Source organism: Castanea sativa, chromosome 7, assembly GCF_040712315.1.
Source record: "Castanea sativa cultivar Marrone di Chiusa Pesio chromosome 7, ASM4071231v1".
Taxonomy (NCBI): Eukaryota; Viridiplantae; Streptophyta; class Magnoliopsida; order Fagales; family Fagaceae; genus Castanea; species Castanea sativa.
Window position 1 is genome coordinate 31,324,275 of NC_134019.1, and position 16,876 is coordinate 31,341,150.

Here is a 16,876-nt window from a genome sequence, read left to right on the forward strand (position 1 = left end):
CGTTGAATTCCAAACCTAACCATGCCCAACGTTCCCTTCTCATTCTTTGTTTGTTTTGAGAGAAAAAATCAACAAAACTTCCCCAATTTGCATCCTTTCTGGGTGCCATAACCCCATCAATATGAGCCTCTCCATCTTCCTTCTTTGGCTTGTCAGCATCCCTTTATCTTTATGTGCAAACTCTCTCTCAACTCCTGACGTTCGTGGTATGCATATCACATTTAACCACAACCATAACATATATAAACATGCACAACATTTTTTTTCTTTTTGTTAATCCAAAACAATTTCATTGATTTACATTATACAAGTATATTATGTTCATTCATTTAATGTTACCAAAAATGTATAACACAAATATAGAAGTCATGAGAGAGAGAGAGAGAGAGGACTTTCTATTTGACCAGCCAAATAATTAGATATTTCTGGGGTCGATTATGGATACTCAATAGACTAATTAAGGTTGGGAATGGAAAAAATTGATACATTCTAGTATCCTTCCAATGTATATATGTATTTTTTTTCACGCATGCTACAATGTCTTTCGTTATGAAAATTCAATATGACACATGTATTTTTTTCTCATTGTGTTTCTTGTTAGGTTTTCTTCTAAATTGTGGTGCGGACCCATCAGAAGAAGTAATCACAAATGGTGTTAAATACATCTCGGATGTGGGGTTCACATCATCTGGGAACAGAACACACCTCAAAGCCTCAAACTTGTTGCCTATACTAACCACATTGCGGTATTTTCCTGACCCGACTGCACGAAAATATTGCTATGAGATACCTGTGATCAAAGGAGGGAAGTACCTGCTAAGAACAACGTATTATTATGGACGTTTCGATGGAGGGAAAGAGCCGCCTGTATTCGACCAAATTGTAGACGGGACTAAATGGAGCATTGTGAATACCACAGAGGACCATGCCAATGGACTTAGTTCGTTTTATGAGCTTGTGGTGGTTGCCATGGGAAAGATGCTAAGTGTGTGCTTGGCTAGGAATGAGAAGACTGTTTCGAGCCCGTTTATCTCGGCTCTAGAGTTGGAGTTCTTAGAGGATTCCTTATATAACACCACAGATTTTGGCAAGTATGCGCTTAGTACAATTGCGAGGAGTAGCTTTGGAAGTGAGGAGGACATGATTGGGTACGTAATAGCTAGGGAAATCAATTTTTGATTGTTTTCTTTATGTATATGTTCTATCAGTTTTAACTTGTTGCACAAACTAAAATCCTAGCTAAGTGATTTATTTGATGAAATGGAATGCATAAAGAATTAACATTAATCTTGAAAGGTATCTAATATGGCTCTTATCAATCTAAGGTTTGAAATTAGATTTTGAATGTATCTCTCTATATAGTAAATGAATTAAACCCAAATCATCCATGTCATGTATCCATTGGAAAATGTTAAAGTTACTATAGTTTTATACCTAAAAAAAACTTTTAAAATGATGTGACTATTAATGTGATTGGTGTCATGTTAATAACATAATAAATAATTTTAAGTTGTTTTTTTGTTGTGTTTAAAAGTTGACACATCAATTATGAAACTTATGTAGTAGTTGTAATATCACTATGTATCAATTAGTTTTATGACATGTCTTGTAATTCTAGGATTTTACATTGTTGTTAAAAGATCTTGTTAATTCATTGATTGTATGACAATTAAGAAAATAACAATAGTTTAAACTTGATTGATTTCAAAATATCTTGGCCATGAAACATACATTTTATTTGTTAGATTTATTTGAGTAGTTGTATACTTTCATCTTCAAAAACAGTAGGAAAAACCCTGTAAAAGTAAGTGAACTTGCTCAGAATGATGGACTATGTAATGGACATTATTGACTATTTATAGTTAAAATCATGTCAAAAACAACTAAATGTAACTGTTGTAGTCTTTGATTCATAATTGTTTCTTTGGTTTCCATATGCAATATTGTTTTTTTAGCAATCAAACAAATGTAAAATGAAGAAAACAGAACATAGAATGGAAGCTTGAGAGAATTCTGATGGTGAATATCTAAACGTATGAACCTAGTTATCCTGATGACCAATTCAACCGTTTATGGCAACCATTCATGGACAAGAACCCTGTTGTCACAAGCCACTCCAATGTAACTTCTTCAGATTTTTGGAACCTCCCACCAGAACAGGCATTCAGCACAGCAATCACTACAAGCAAAGTAAAGAAACTCCAAATCATGTGGCCACTTGTGGCGCTTCCTAATACCAGCTACTATATCTCACTATATTTCCAGGACAATCGGACCCCCAGTCCATATAGCTGGAGAGTCTTTGATGTTTCTTTGAATGGCAGGAAATTCTTCACTAATCTTAATGCCACAACCAATGGTGTGACTGTTTACTCAACACAGTGGCCTCTATTTGGACAGACTGAGATTGTCTTGACTCCTGCAGATGGGATGCCTGTTGGCCCTTTGATCAATGCTGGTGAGGTCTTTCAGATTGTGCCTCTTGGTGGAAGGACACTCACAAGAGATGGTAGCACCTTAAGCCAATCTCATTTCCACTTAAGTAAAGCCAAGATACAATTTTTCACAACCGCTAACATGACAAGTTGTGATTGGAACATCTCTTTACATGGATTCACAATTTAACACCACTTTTATTAGCAATAATCACATCATGCCACTTCAATAGTTGTGAAAAATTGTGTCCTTAGACTTATTGCTTCCGCTTTATACTTGCAATATATGCTTTTTGGAATCTTTTATGTTGTCTTGCTTTAACCTTTTATTTGTTTTGGTATTTAGTGGTGGCAATGGAAAAGTTAGCTAGAAGCTTTAATGATCCACCTTTAGATTGGAGCGGTGATCCTTGCTTGCCTAAAGAGAATTCATGGACGGGAGTTACATGTTCTATTTCGGGGAAATTTGCTCGTGTTATCGCTGTGTAAGTTTACCTAAAATTGTTACATGAACCAATTTTTATTAATACAAAGATTTCTATGAAACATAATAAAATCACAAGATAAGGTATGCTTGTGGTAGAATTTGGATTCATTGAACTCCTTTTACTAGCCAATCCAAGAAGTACAAAGTGTATTACAATTTCACATATCTTTGGGGGGGGGGGGTTAACTACATGCATTGAAGCTCTACTGTTGTTCAAATAGATTTTATATTTTAATTGTGAATAAGAGGACCTATCCTTAATCAAATTAAGTAGTTAGTCATATTCAAGTGTGCTATAGGTAAGATTTTGTAGTGAATTAAGACTGACTTTGATTTTTGTTCTACATGTTTCTTATATGAAGGAATTTAACTAATGCTGGACTGTCTGGATCATTGTCTTCAAGCATTAACAAGTTAACTGCACTCACCCATCTGTAAGCAATTTAGTCTTATTAATTATGATACTTGACTACTCCATTAGCCCAATGCCACTGCATCTTGATGATACTGGGGAGTGATTTGTTTGCAGTTGGCTTGGGGGAAACAATCTCTCAGGCAAAATCCCAGAAATGAGCTCATTGAAGGCACTACAAACTCTGTATGCTAACAAATGTTTTATGTTTAGTTCTTCATTTTGTATAATTTCTCTGCTTCCTTAGATTCATCATTTGTATGCAACATCCTGATCAATTTGTTTTTCTTTTTTCTACTTCTTTTTATTTATTTATCTATAAATTAACAACAAAATTTCCTTCTTATATTCTGATGAAGGAATTTGGAGAACAACAAGTTTGAAGGAGAGATTCCTCAATCACTAGGACTACTTCCAATATTACATAAGTTGTAAGTATCGCCATTCAGAAAACCTACCAAATATTATAATCCTTTTGTTTGTTTGTTTTGCAAATTTTTTTTAGTAGAGATAACAAGTTTGATGAAATGCTTTGTTAATAGATACCTTCAAAATAACAATCTTGAAACAAGAATTCCCACCACGCTACAAAATAGAAAAGACATGGACATTCTGTAAGCACAATACATCCTCTTTTTTCTCTTAGTTTGCTTTAATAAAATACATCACATTTGCATTACTATAATCTGCATTGGAAAATGTTTTTAGTTTGAGTTTTCTGCTAATATACTTAAATTTGACCAAGTCTTGAAACTAAAGGCAAGGTGATAATTTTTTTTTTCAGGGTGTCTTCTTGATATGCTTCAAAGAAATTAACACAATCATAATGAAGGATGGATGAGAGAGGAGCAACATATTCTCTGCACCAGTTTAGGATGAAATTGGGAAGTTTGATGCCTTGAATGAAACAATACAAGCTGTGTCATTGTAAATGATTGCCTTGGAGGAAAGGAGAGAGAGAGAGAGATTAATTAGCCTTGATTTTAGTTCTGTATATTTGTCTCTCTTCTCACTTTTTACTATTTGTCAACAAATCAAATATACAACTTTGGTATGAGTAACCAAATATATACAACTAACATGTTATGTTACATACTTGAAATAACTATAATCTCTAATGAAGGAGTTATTAAAGAAAGTGAGAAAATTTTTATGAAAAAAAATAATCGGTATTTTATAGCTTTTTATTTTTCCCAAAAATGTGGTATCAAAATATTCTTAAAATAGTGTATAAACAAATGCAGTGGCTGTTTCAAGAATTTTTGTTAGGGTGGTCATTAAATTTTTTAATAAAAATAAATTTTGAATATATTAACATTACAAAATAAAAACATACGCAAATATATAAAGTTTTAAAATTTCATTTCACAAGTTTTTATATTTTGAAATTGTTATGTGATATGATAGTTTCACTATTAATGTTATTTGCTATATCTTTTTCAATGCACACAACCAAGCAATTATTAAACTACCAATTTTCCATTCAATTACAAACATATTGCCTAAGTAAGTATAATATAAATAAAATGCATTATCTTTTTGAAAAAAATGTATCACATAAATCCAATAAATATGGTTAAAGACTAAAGCAAGCACTAACAGACTAGCTATTTGAAAAGTGTGCATATTTTTTAATGTAAAAAATAGCAATTTTAAAATATGCCATTTGAAAAAACAATTTTAAAAATCACAATTAAACGTTTGACTTGAGTTTTTAAGCTAATTTGTTTGTTTGGCCAATTTTTGGTAAGTGCTAAATCTACAATATTTTTGCAACACTTTCACAACAAAGCCTAGATGGTAAGTTTTTATTAGTTCAAATTTGAACGTACCACTGAAATTAATTTTCCAGTTCAATAGTAACAACTTGCTATTTAGGATTTTTTACAAAAATGTTGTAAAAATGTTGTGATTATAATATTTCTAGCTATTTTTTAGTTTAACATTCAAAGAACCAAAATTTTGGAGAGGTTGGATTTTATTTTTAATGGACTCAATTGTTATTAAGATTTAAGGGTATTCAAGTTTTTTTTTTCTAGGGTGGCCAAAAGACCCATATTAATTTAAAAATCAAAGAATTATAAGGTATATTATAAAAAAAAATTTCAGAGTGGTCATGTGACCATCCTAATTAACACTTGGCGTCGCCCCTAAACAAATATCCTAAAGACACCCGTTGACTGGACCCTTAAAGGAATGGTGCATATATAACTTATTTTCTAATGGCTTTTGTTAACGACTCGTTGATTGCCTTAAAGATAAAGGTTAAGATGTGTTTAAAGTTTTATTAAATAATATTTTTATACATTTTTTAAGTCAAATTGTGTACAAATGTCCAAAGAAGTACTCACACCAACAACAAATTTGTCCAATAAATTATTAACAAGTATATTATTAAATATTTCTCCCCTGTCCCAGTTTATTTGTCCTCTATCCCATTTTGGGATGTTCCAAAATGTTGTCCTGTTTCTAAAAATAAAATTAATTAATTAATATTCCTATTATATCTCTACTTTATTTTCAAAATTATTTGAAAAGAAAACTAACAAATATTTTAAAAAATCAATCTAATTAGGGCACCTTTTTAGTTGCCTCATTAAGAATAACTTTTTTTTTTTTAAAAGCTGATAAATTTATTTAGGGACAGTTTTGTAAATTTATACATTTTTATAAGGCAAACAATACTATAAATGATGTTCTCTTAAAAAATTTGATTTTTTAAACAGGACAAATAAAGTGAGACTAAGGGAGTAGTATTGATGTGTATATACCATGTTAATATTATAGAGTAGATGCAGAAGATGAAGCATAAAATAAAAATACAAGACCACGAGGGTTACGTTGTTTAGCCTTGTTGGCCTATGTTTACATAGGAAACTTTTAAAAGTTACATTTTTATTATTATTATTTTTTTTTAGAGATAATATAGACAGGAGATATAGGGGATGGGGAAGGAAGGAGTGAGAAGACAAGACTTACAATAGTAGCACTTACAAAAGGGCCTACATTTTTATTATGTAAGAGTGTAGTACAAGCCTGTGTTATAATGAAGTATAGTGTGAGTATATATAGTAGACTAAATTATAAACTTCTAGTATAAGTAGGAGACTTTATTGTACACAAAGTAGGTGGGTTTGTGGTTATTACAATGGACCAATATGTCTAATATATTTTTAACATATATTTTCTTATTCAAAAAATGTCCAATAGTTTTCTCATTATTGAACATTTATTAATACTTGTCCAATATTTTCTAAACTGTTGTGTAGCACATTTTTCTATTGCTGCAATCATGATGTGTATGATCATCATCACAATTAAGTGTACTTTTTTAGTTTCTTTCGAGTTGAATTTCTATATGTGATACCTAACCCAATTGGTTATGCCTTATATGGCAATGTTGTGCATTTCTAAACATTCAATAAACTTTCCAAGTTTGTATGTACTAAACCACAACATTTTCCCGACGCTTTCATAAAAAAATAACTAGTCTCTGAACACGCATTCACACACATGCTTAGAAACTCTTCTATGTTTTGGGTAAAAATTAATAATTTGTATTTATTATAATTTGGAATTTATATTTTTTCCAATCACAAAAAAAAAAAAAAAAAAATCTAAGGGTGTGATTAATATGTGGGGTGAGTTTTGTAGATTGGAGGAGTTTTAGAACTCACAAAAGAGTAATCCGATTTTGTAGGGAGTTAGTGAGTAGATGTAGGAATTTAAATCAACACTTGCCTGATCACACACGTTTCGTGCGTGAGATGAGGCTTTTTTTTTAGTGGTAGTAGCAAAAAAAATATATATGTTTTTTATTAAATATATACTTTTTATTTTGAAATTTTAATTTATAAGTGGATAAATAAATTTGAAAATCAATAGGAAAGTGACCCTATTTTTTAGGCAATGTTTTAGTGGAAGTTAGGGTTGTATTTTTACTGGATTGTCCTTTAGTTTTGTCTCTACTTAAACATAGGAATGTAAGGGTATTTTAGAACAAAAAAAAAAAAATCAGGATTGTCCTTCAATTTTTTATTTTTTATATTTAGATTTGTTTTTGGATAAACGTGGGGTGTTTAACTTATATTTCTATTTAAAAAAAATGTATAGTTGCTTTGAAGAAGTAGGTTAGTAAAAGAGTGTTCCTATTTTGTAGTCAATATTTTAGTGCAAGTTAGACATGTATTTTTACTAAATTATCCTCTTTAGTTTTGTCTCTACTTAAACCTAAGGGTGTAGGGGTATTTTGGAATAAAAAAAATCAGGTCCAAACAGGGGAAGCCCCTTAAATAATAGTATAGATAAGTGATAAATTGTTATGGATAATAATTTGAACTTATCACTAAAGCTACTTTTTAGGTCATTAGTAACAACGGTCAATAACAACCTATTACTTAGAATTTGTTGTGAAAATAATGTAGACATATTAGTTTTCTTACTAAAAATGTGAGTGTTAAAATGGACCAGGTTTAATTTGGTCTATTAACTATTAACTATATCAATTTAGTCCTTAAACTTTCAAGATTAAATGAATTTCATAATTGGATCTTTTTTTTCATTTAAACAAAATTAGCTTCTTTTACTATAAAAAAAATGTATAAAAAAAAAAAATTATAATTGAAGGACTAAACTAATAATTCAACCAAGTTTAGGTAAAATTAAAAAAATCCCATCAAAGTTGGAAGTTGGAATAGTTGAATCATATTATGTATGGAATTTAGGCAGGTAAAACGACAAAGATTTCGTTGTTGTTTGCATAGTTGCACTTCTCATCAGTTAAACGTGACTACGTGGATGGACCTTGTCTTAAATCTCAAATCCCCCGATCTTAAACTCTCAGAAACCAAACCCAAACCCAAAACAAACCTCCACTTCACAAAGTTCACAGAACCAGTTCTTTCTCACAAGGGCAAAAAAAAAACAAAAACAAAAACAAAAACAAACTGAAAAAACAAACCAAGCAACAACCAACTGTCACCGCGTTTTTTCCCACCACCAAAAACGGTAGCGTTTCGAATGTTCGTCACAAACCCTAGCTCCCTCTTCTTCTCAGCCAAGCTCTCCGCCCTCCGCTGCCGAGCCTCCGCCGCCGACATAACCCCGACGGGCCCCACATTCCCTCGCAAATGGTTCCAATTCCCCTCCATCTCCATCTCCGCCTCCTCCGCCGACATCTCCATCGGAATCGGAATCGACTCCGACTCCGCCGCTAACGACGGCTCGGCTCGGCGCGCCGGGAAAAATGGCGGCAAAGTGAATGCGAAAGAGAAGAAATGGTCGCGTGACAGAGAGAGCTACTTGACTGACAATAGCGACGCTCTTCCTCTGCCAATGACTTATCCTGATTCTTCTCCGGTCCCACCCGAAGTTATCAATCAACGCCTCCGATGCAATCCTGTATTTGAGGTTTTTATTTCCTACTTACTCTGTTTGTTTCAAGGGAAAATCTTTTGCCAAGAATTTTCCTTCGTAGCGTCACCGAAAAAAAAAAAAAAACGTTAAATAGGGAAAGTTCTAGTTTTTTAAGGTTGCTACTGAACATAGGAAAATGATATAGTTTTCTAGAAAATGTTTTTTGGGAGATAATTAATTTGTTAGAAAATGTTAATATCGAAACAAACACAACATAAAAACTCTTATTTACTACCTTTTTGGCTGAGTGGAGGAATACGAACATTCTCGAATTTCATTGGTTTAAAAAGTGAATGAGAGATATACTTCTGTGATGGTTAATAGGATGTTGTTTAATCAATTAACTCATATAGTAGTCTCAGTAGGGGTTCTAGTAACTGAACCCCAATTGTTGAGCTGAGGTATTTGAAACCCTGCACGTCTCCATTGAATTGGAAACATCAGGAGGAGATGTTAGTTAAGCTACAAGGCTCTTGTGCTTATCCTTTTCGTTTTTTCTTGACAGTGGACATACTTGTTGGGATTGGTGCATTGACCCATGCGAAACTGATGTTACTCTAATCACAATAGATTGTATTAGTAAATGTGAAAACTTTTGTGTACCTAGCATTGCTTTTACTTTTGTTGAGGTACACCCAACTTCAATTTTAAGCCCATTAAGGATCCATAACCAAACACATTGGTGTGGGACTAAGACTTTTTTTTTTTTTCTTGGTAAGTTATACACGCGTTGAGTATATTAGGGAAGTTTGATTTTAGCTAGAGCTCATTGAAATATTAGGGAAGTCTCAAAAAAGCTTCTTTTTAAAAAGAAAAAAAAAAATTAGGTGTCTAGATTGAACCGAGACCTCTGTAGTTCCCCTTAGGCACACACACCCCAAAAATAAAAAAATAGAAAAATAGAAAAAGAAAATCATTGGATTTTGATCCATTTTTGGATTTGTAGGACTGTAAGGAAGTCGTGTACGAATGGACTGGAAAGTGTCGAAGTTGCCAAGGATCGGGTCTTGTCAGCTATTATAATAAAAGAGGAAAAGAGACTATCTGCAAATGCATACCTTGTCAGGGAATAGGTATTCTTCTTCTTTACTAGCACTGCAAAAAGAGTGATTTTTTAGTGTTTATAATATGTTGATATTTCTATAGCTCAACTTGTTATTTTTGAATGAATAGGTTATAGGCTTGAATAGTGGGGTACCTTTTCCAGAGTGAATTACATGCTTATATTCTCACCCACTTTGTACTTTTAGTTGTAATTGAGACCCTATTATGATATATTTTCTAGAAACAGATTACATTCCAACTGGGAGAGACTTACAGGATTCGTGAAACTAAACTAAAAACATCCCCATGAAAAAAAATGTGCATGGAGCTTGAGAATTATTGCTTTAAGATGGGGATGGTTTGTATATGGTTATTCATAAATACAAGTATTATACCAGTTTGAAGCAGGCACTAAGAAACACAACTGTGTCGATTATGAAAGTGCTCATATGACGTATAATGTTAATCTTGGTTTTAAAAGATCACACATGTCGTAATATTTCTACAGGTTCTCAACTCTCAAGTACCCATTCTCTGCATCAATTTCTTGATGTATTAAAATTTTACCTGTAGGAGAAGTTTCGTAGTAATTTCCTTGGGGAGGTGGACCTTGACAGCCTAACTCAACTTGCTTGCCAACAGAATAACCTATGGCTAAAAGCTTAAGCATTTCCACCACCAACTTTGGAATATTCCTTATGGTAGATAATATTTTTGTGCTTTTCTAGATTCTAAATCAGCTAAGTTGGCCACAACTTTCTTTTCTATCTAACTGTCTGGAAATATTTAGATGGTACTTTTTGCCCATTCAACTTTGCTAGATTCTTTAAAGTGTACCATTCCTTATTCCTTCTTCTTTTCAGGTTTCCAGTACCGTGTAAAATAGGTATAGTAGGGCCACTAAGTTCTTCACGAGTAGGCATTCACTCAACATTCATGTTCCAGTCATTGGGATTTGATACTCGCAGCACAACAGCATGTTCATGATATCTAAACATTGATCACATGTAAAAAGAAAGAGTAAAGTAGAAAAAATGAAACAATTGACCTCAAATTGCCGTGTGGTACAGTAGGATGATTGTCGCTTGAAACATTTGATCATGCAATCAAGTAATGATAGTAAATTGTTCACTGAAGCATTTTTTATGATCATCATTTCAGTTATAAGTGCATCAATGTTCCAAACATGTAAAATCATATCTCACTTAGTAGGAGAGAAATTTCAAGATTGTAAGTTGTCTTAGGTCTGCAAGTTGTCGTAATGGACAAAATGACATTTTGGAGATTATTCATAAATAATTATTGCTAGGTTAAGTGATAGCTTACTAGTTGTTGAGCAATGGCGCATCCTACAAGAATATAATTTATAATAATCCAATTTTTATGCATCTTGAAACAGCTCAATTAATGAAAACACATAACATAGAAAAGTTAAACTTCCAAGAAATAATTTATGGAAGTGAGTAGAGTTCCTTCGAAGTGACTTTGATATGGACTTGCTTCTAATGCCAACCGTGCTGAATATATTGATTTGAAACTGAGTCGTTTGGTTTCTCCTTTTTCTGGTTGATATGTACTGATGATATCGTTATTTACTTGGACTTTTGCATTGAGATGAAGCATAAGTGACTTGTAGTGTAGAGTGGTATGAATATGACACCTGCCTATGCATCATATGAACTCTGTGACATTGGACAAATTGGGGAATTTGTCTACATGTGCTTGTTGTGGGTTAAATTTAGGAGGATTTATACTTATCAAAAAAAAAATTTTAGCAGGATTTATAGATTTAGGTTGTAGAGTTGAAGAAGAGAAGGTTAAGGCTCCAAATTGGCTATGGTTCAATGAGTTTTTTTTTATTTTTATAAATATTATTATTTATTTATGGTTATTTGGTAGAGAAAGTATGTGGGGCTTTTTGGTTTTTGATAGGTAAGAGGAAGGTCTTGATTGGGGGTTGTAAGGAAGAAGGAAAAAAGAGAAATATATGCTGTTCAAGGTCTATATAAATAGTACCCATGAACAATAGTATGAGAAAGAGAAGAAGAAAATAGAGAAGAGAAAGGGAGAAAAGAACAATAAGGCCAATGTGCCTCAATACTAAAAGCACTCAATATTTTTTTGGTCTACTCTATCAATTTCGAAGTACAGCATTGAGCATAGATTTATATAAAGACTCCTTCTTGTACACTAGTAGTATTAGAACTCCTAGTTTGACCAATATACTAAAAGCTTACTAAGTCAATTACTAGTAAAATATTAACATGGACTCAAAAAAGAGAAAATCTAAGATATTTTAGGATCTCCTAAAAATTTCTAGACTCAACTAAACTACCAAAATATCTATAATTTGCTAGGATTGCTAAAACTATAGTTTTTCCCCCCAAAACAAAATTGATCATAACTTGTTAAATAAAATCCTAAATTAAAAATAGTTTTAACTAGAAGACGCATATTACTAGACCTTTAAACCACACTACTTTTACTTCAATTGACTTCACACTTGGGTACCATTAAATTAATCTTGAATAGACAAATTTGCGGAGTAGTAACACATTTATCTTCCCTGGCTGCATCACTCTGGTTTTGATAAGCCACCCATTGTTGGACAGCTAAAGTTTAACATTTCAAGAAAGACTAACTACCAAAAGTTTATGGGAGACATGTACCATGACACCAAAGATATTTAGAACAATTTAATTTATTACTTAATTAAATGTAGCATTCATTGTTGCGTTGAGGAATCTAAGGGGCATAATTTCCAAGAACCTTGTAGCTCACATTGTCTAGTCTCTTTTACAAAGAGAACCAAGGTTTGAATCCCACCTCTCCCACTTGATGTAACAATTGAATTACTTAAAAAAAATGTAAGGGGATATAGATGACTCATACATTTCTGTGAAGCTTTTGAATCACCCAAGTCCATACTTGTTTGGAATAGTTTTGTTTGAAGGGTCAGGCTAGTCCCTGGTCTCTAGGGCATGAAGGTTTTTTTTTTTTTTCAACATTGTGGTCAATGAGTTCTATGGTTGAGTGCTGTTTAAGTTTCAGACTGTCTATGATGGGATGGATACAAAAAACACACGGTTTTGAAGAATTAAAATTTTCACTTGGTTTAATGGAATTTTATGAAGATGCATTGAAGCCTGAAGCCAGGGATTTCTACAATGAAAATTTTGGTTTTCAATATGTTCTAGTCCAAATCTATATAGAATAGATTAAAGTGTTGCTAGGATTTTAGACATTTAGATAGAGAATTAAACGACATTTATTGATCAATTTGCAAATTCTTCCTCAGTTAGTTAAAAGAATGAAATTGGCTGATATTATGACAATACTAGGTAGCATAGATATCATTATGGGAGAAGTTGATCGACCTATTGCCAGAGGTCAATTGTTGCTCCCTCTCTCGAGATTGTAATCCCTATTGAGTCGGGAAGGAATGAGTAAGGGGTAGGGGAAGGATGTCTATCTAATTAACAGAGTAAAGCGGTATCTCATAGGGTTGAGATCCTTGAGGTTCTGTGCTTTTATCATGAATTGTTTGTGATTATTGGTCACTATATATCAGATGGATATTGAAGGGTTAGGCTAGTCTGCTAATTTGATCTCTAGTCTCGAAGGTATAATGGGTGTGATTTCAACAGTGTGGTCAATGAGTTTTATGGTCGGAGGGCTGTTAAGTTTCAGTCATGATTTATTATGGTATGAATTTATGAAACTGCGTTGAAATCTGAAACCAGGATCTCTACATTGGAATTTTTGAAGTTTCCTTATGTGGCTCTCAGTAGAATTGAGGCCCCGCTTTTATCATGAATTGTTTATGGAAGTAGGTCAGTCAACACATTAGATGAATATGGAAGCTCCAAGTAACACATTACACAAGTTCCTTTTTCTTCACAATTAAATCAAGTAATGTGCATGATGCATCGTCCTGTTATCTTTTTGCATAGCCAATGAATTCTGGGTGTTAGAAGTATTTGATTAAATGGTTAAATTGAACATATTCTAATATCTTAAGCTATTGGGACAATACAGTGGGCCATTGTCTTCTCACTCTTTAGTGAGTTTTCCTTAGCTTGCCGATTTAATTTTCTGTAAGTGGAAAGCTAAGACCAAGAAAACAGTCTGTCAACAACTTCTGCATTCTTTCTTTGATATATTTGAAGGGAGGGAAATATAAAGATATTTGATGACGTAGAAGTGCTGTTCAAGTTGAGGATATTTTCTTTTTTTAATTTTATTATTTTTTAAATCTAGGAGTCTTTAGTCTTCTTTGATGGGTTAAAGAATTTCATGATCTATAGACTTTCTAGATTCCTTAGGTCATGGATGTTGCTTTCTGTGTATTCCTTCCGTATCCAGTTCAAGGTGCTTTTCCTTATCAAATATGTAGCTTTAGTTTTCAAATTATTATTATTGTTTAGAAATTTTCTTGTGAATTCTACTTTAGTAAATTGCTATATGTTTCCTCCATGGATTTGTATGTGTGGAGTGTTAAATTCTCTTGAAATTGTGCGATGTTTGATTAGAATAGCTAGTGGTTCTGGAGTTCACGCACAAACATTCGTGATTGCAGGATATGTGCAGAAGATAACAGCTCGCACAGACATTGAAGTAATGGAGGATTTGGATAATGGAAAACCACCATGACTGAATCAATATATAGTTTTTATTTTTTATTTATTTTTTTCCAACTCGGGAATAATACTTTACCATTGTTTTGATGAGTTGTACTTTCTCCCTCAAACTTTCTTCATAGTTTTCATGTAATAACCTTTTAGGTTCACCCCTTGAAAGATAAAGCGCTATTACACACTATTTTACACATTCGTACACGCACAAAATGCATTGAACTTGTGACTTGAAGTCATGATTTCCAAGTGCTCATAAAGATAAATGCCTCGAATGGTGGACTAAGCAAAATTGGATCAGAACCCAACGGATAACAATGGGTGTGGGTGGAAGAATTTCTAGCTCGTGGAAAAATTTGGGGGGCGGGGGATCAGCTTGAAAAATGGTTGGTACATATTTGACCAGCTAACGCAATTTTACCGTAAGCCTAGCAAAAATCAATTAGCAAAAGCTCCTTTTCTTCTTCTTCTTCTTCTTCTTCTTCTTTTTTTTTTTGTGTGTGTGTGTGTGTGTGTGTGTGTAATCATAAGTTGATAAAATTAAATTATTAAGGACAAAACTTAGGTACTTCACATCACATTATATTTTTTTGATTAAATTTAAACATATAATTACATTGAATTTACTAAAAAAAAGTAATAAAGCACCAGCAAGTTGGCAAACCGATGCATTATAAGGTCTACAAGTAATGACCCGATCCAATTCCAAGTAATTCCAACTTAACCCAAATAATCATTCGGTCTACTTAAATCCCAATCGAGTTAAACCTTAATCCAACCTAACCCAAATAATTATTTGGTCTACTCAAAAAAGGAGAGATCACAGGACAGGCAAGCCAAAAAGAGAATTACAACTTTTACAAAGAAATACTTTATTTTTTTGGCACCAATGCTTTTCCACAAACCTCATCTGTTTATCGTACTTATCACTACAGAATATATTGTTACGTGTTCTACTTTAGGTTGAACAGAAAACAAACAAGGTACCTTACCTCAAATTGCTGCTTTATCCTGCTACCAATGAAAAAGAATAATCGATCTTTCAAGTATCCCAAACTGGCATACTCTGCATATAAATAGGATGACATTTTGCCATAACATGCATATTGAAGGCTGTTAGAACTTAGAAGTTCAAATCTAACATAAATTTTAGTATCTCCCTCCCACTCATCAACTGGGAAACAACATCACACAAATGTCGAAGATGAGCTTCCTAGAATTCCAATATAACCTCTCCAAAAGAAAGTTCTTGCGAAAACCATCCCAATTGTTCTCCTTTGGGGACAGGCAAAGCTCAGGCTTAAAACTTGCTTTCGAGCCGAATTTAGATGAGATGAAGCAAGTGTTTGATAAGTTTGATTCCAACAGAGATGGGAAGATTTCTCAGCAAGAGTACAAGGCCATGTTGAGAGCTATGGGAAAAGACCACATGATTGGAGACGTGCCAAAGATTTTCAAAGTGGTAGACTTGGATGGTGATGGTTTTATTAATTTCAAAGAGTTCATGGATGTCCAAAAGAGAGGTGGTGGGGTTAGAACTGTGGACATACAGGGTGCATTTCGAACGTTTGATTTGAATGGTGATGGGAAAATAAGCCCAGATGAAGTCTTGGCCATGTTAAGGAAGCTTGGGGAGAGATGCACCATAGAGGACTGCAAGAGAATGGTGAGAGCAGTGGACACTGATGGAGATGGTATGGTTAACATGGATGAATTCATGACTATGATGACTCAGAACCTGCAGCATGGTTAGAGGGGTCTAGCTGTGTGAGTAGAAGGGGCTTCTTTTGGTTAGATTGGCTAGATTCCATTGTAAAAGATTTGCCCCAAAAAATCAATGTGAAAAGTATTTTACTAATGTAGTTTTTATTTTAATTTATTTAATTTCCATCCAGTGAAATATACGAAACAAATCAGAAATATAATAATGTTGTTAATTTAGTCACAAAAAGAAAGATGCACAAACCATTAAAAGAACACTTAGTGTGGAGAAAAAATAAAATAAAAATGGCAATGTAGAGAATATAAGGATAACAAAAAAGTAGTTAACCGACCAACTTTAATAAAGTAACTTAAATTTTTTATAATATAATTTTAATAAAATGATTATTTTTGTTACTAGTTAGCACTTTACTTTTTGCGAGTGAGTCCAATTATACTTGAAGGTTATTCGTGACTAAAGTAGAATCTTATTATTAATATAGTCACAAAAATTAAGATACATAAGTCATAAGAACACTTAAATTACTTTATATCAAATAATTGTGCTTTTACTAAGCAAAGAAGAGAAATGTAACAGTAGTTATTACTTAACTACTGACTAACTTTAATAAAGTAACTTAACTTTACCAATTTTTTTTTTTTTTTTTTTTTTTTTTTTTTTTTTTTTGAGAATCCAACCAGTAATTTTATTCAAACTTCAGCAGAACTGTTGTCAATGACTACAAGA

At 32.9% G+C, this 16,876-nt stretch overlaps 3 protein-coding genes across 4 annotated transcripts; all 3 read left to right on the forward strand.

Moving 5' to 3' along the window:
* Nucleotides 1-121: 121 nt before the first annotated feature.
* LOC142605403 (leucine-rich repeat receptor-like serine/threonine-protein kinase At2g14510) lies at nt 122-9,668 on the forward strand. 2 transcript variants are annotated; one of them, XM_075776865.1, is made up of 9 exons: nt 122-206; nt 602-1,148; nt 2,046-2,509; nt 2,782-2,920; nt 3,285-3,356; nt 3,452-3,520; nt 3,694-3,765; nt 3,877-3,937; nt 9,169-9,668. In XM_075776865.1, the coding sequence occupies exons 1-9, from the start codon at nt 122-124 to the stop codon at nt 9,208-9,210; spliced, it is 1,551 nt and encodes a 516-aa protein (XP_075632980.1). In that variant the 3' UTR covers nt 9,211-9,668. The 2 variants fall into 2 exon arrangements, 1 of the variants encoding a protein (XP_075632980.1); XR_012839032.1 differs by lacking the exons at nt 122-206; nt 602-1,148; nt 2,046-2,509; ... (2 more) ...; nt 3,452-3,520; nt 9,169-9,668 and adding an exon at nt 4,119-4,156 and having other exon boundaries at nt 3,753-3,765; nt 3,877-3,948.
* On the forward strand, nt 8,154-14,621 carry LOC142605404 (protein disulfide-isomerase SCO2). The gene is made up of 3 exons (XM_075776867.1): nt 8,154-8,743; nt 9,696-9,822; nt 14,373-14,621. Exons 1-3 carry the CDS (start codon nt 8,354-8,356, stop codon nt 14,444-14,446), a joined length of 591 nt encoding a protein of 196 aa, XP_075632982.1. The 5' UTR covers nt 8,154-8,353; the 3' UTR covers nt 14,447-14,621.
* Nucleotides 14,622-15,417: 796 nt separating this feature from the next.
* LOC142605405 (calmodulin-like protein 30) lies at nt 15,418-16,358 on the forward strand. Its single transcript, XM_075776868.1, has one exon. The coding sequence runs from the start codon at nt 15,623-15,625 to the stop codon at nt 16,178-16,180; it is 558 nt and encodes a 185-aa protein (XP_075632983.1). The 5' UTR covers nt 15,418-15,622; the 3' UTR covers nt 16,181-16,358.
* The last annotated feature ends 518 nt before the right edge of the window (nt 16,359-16,876 follow it).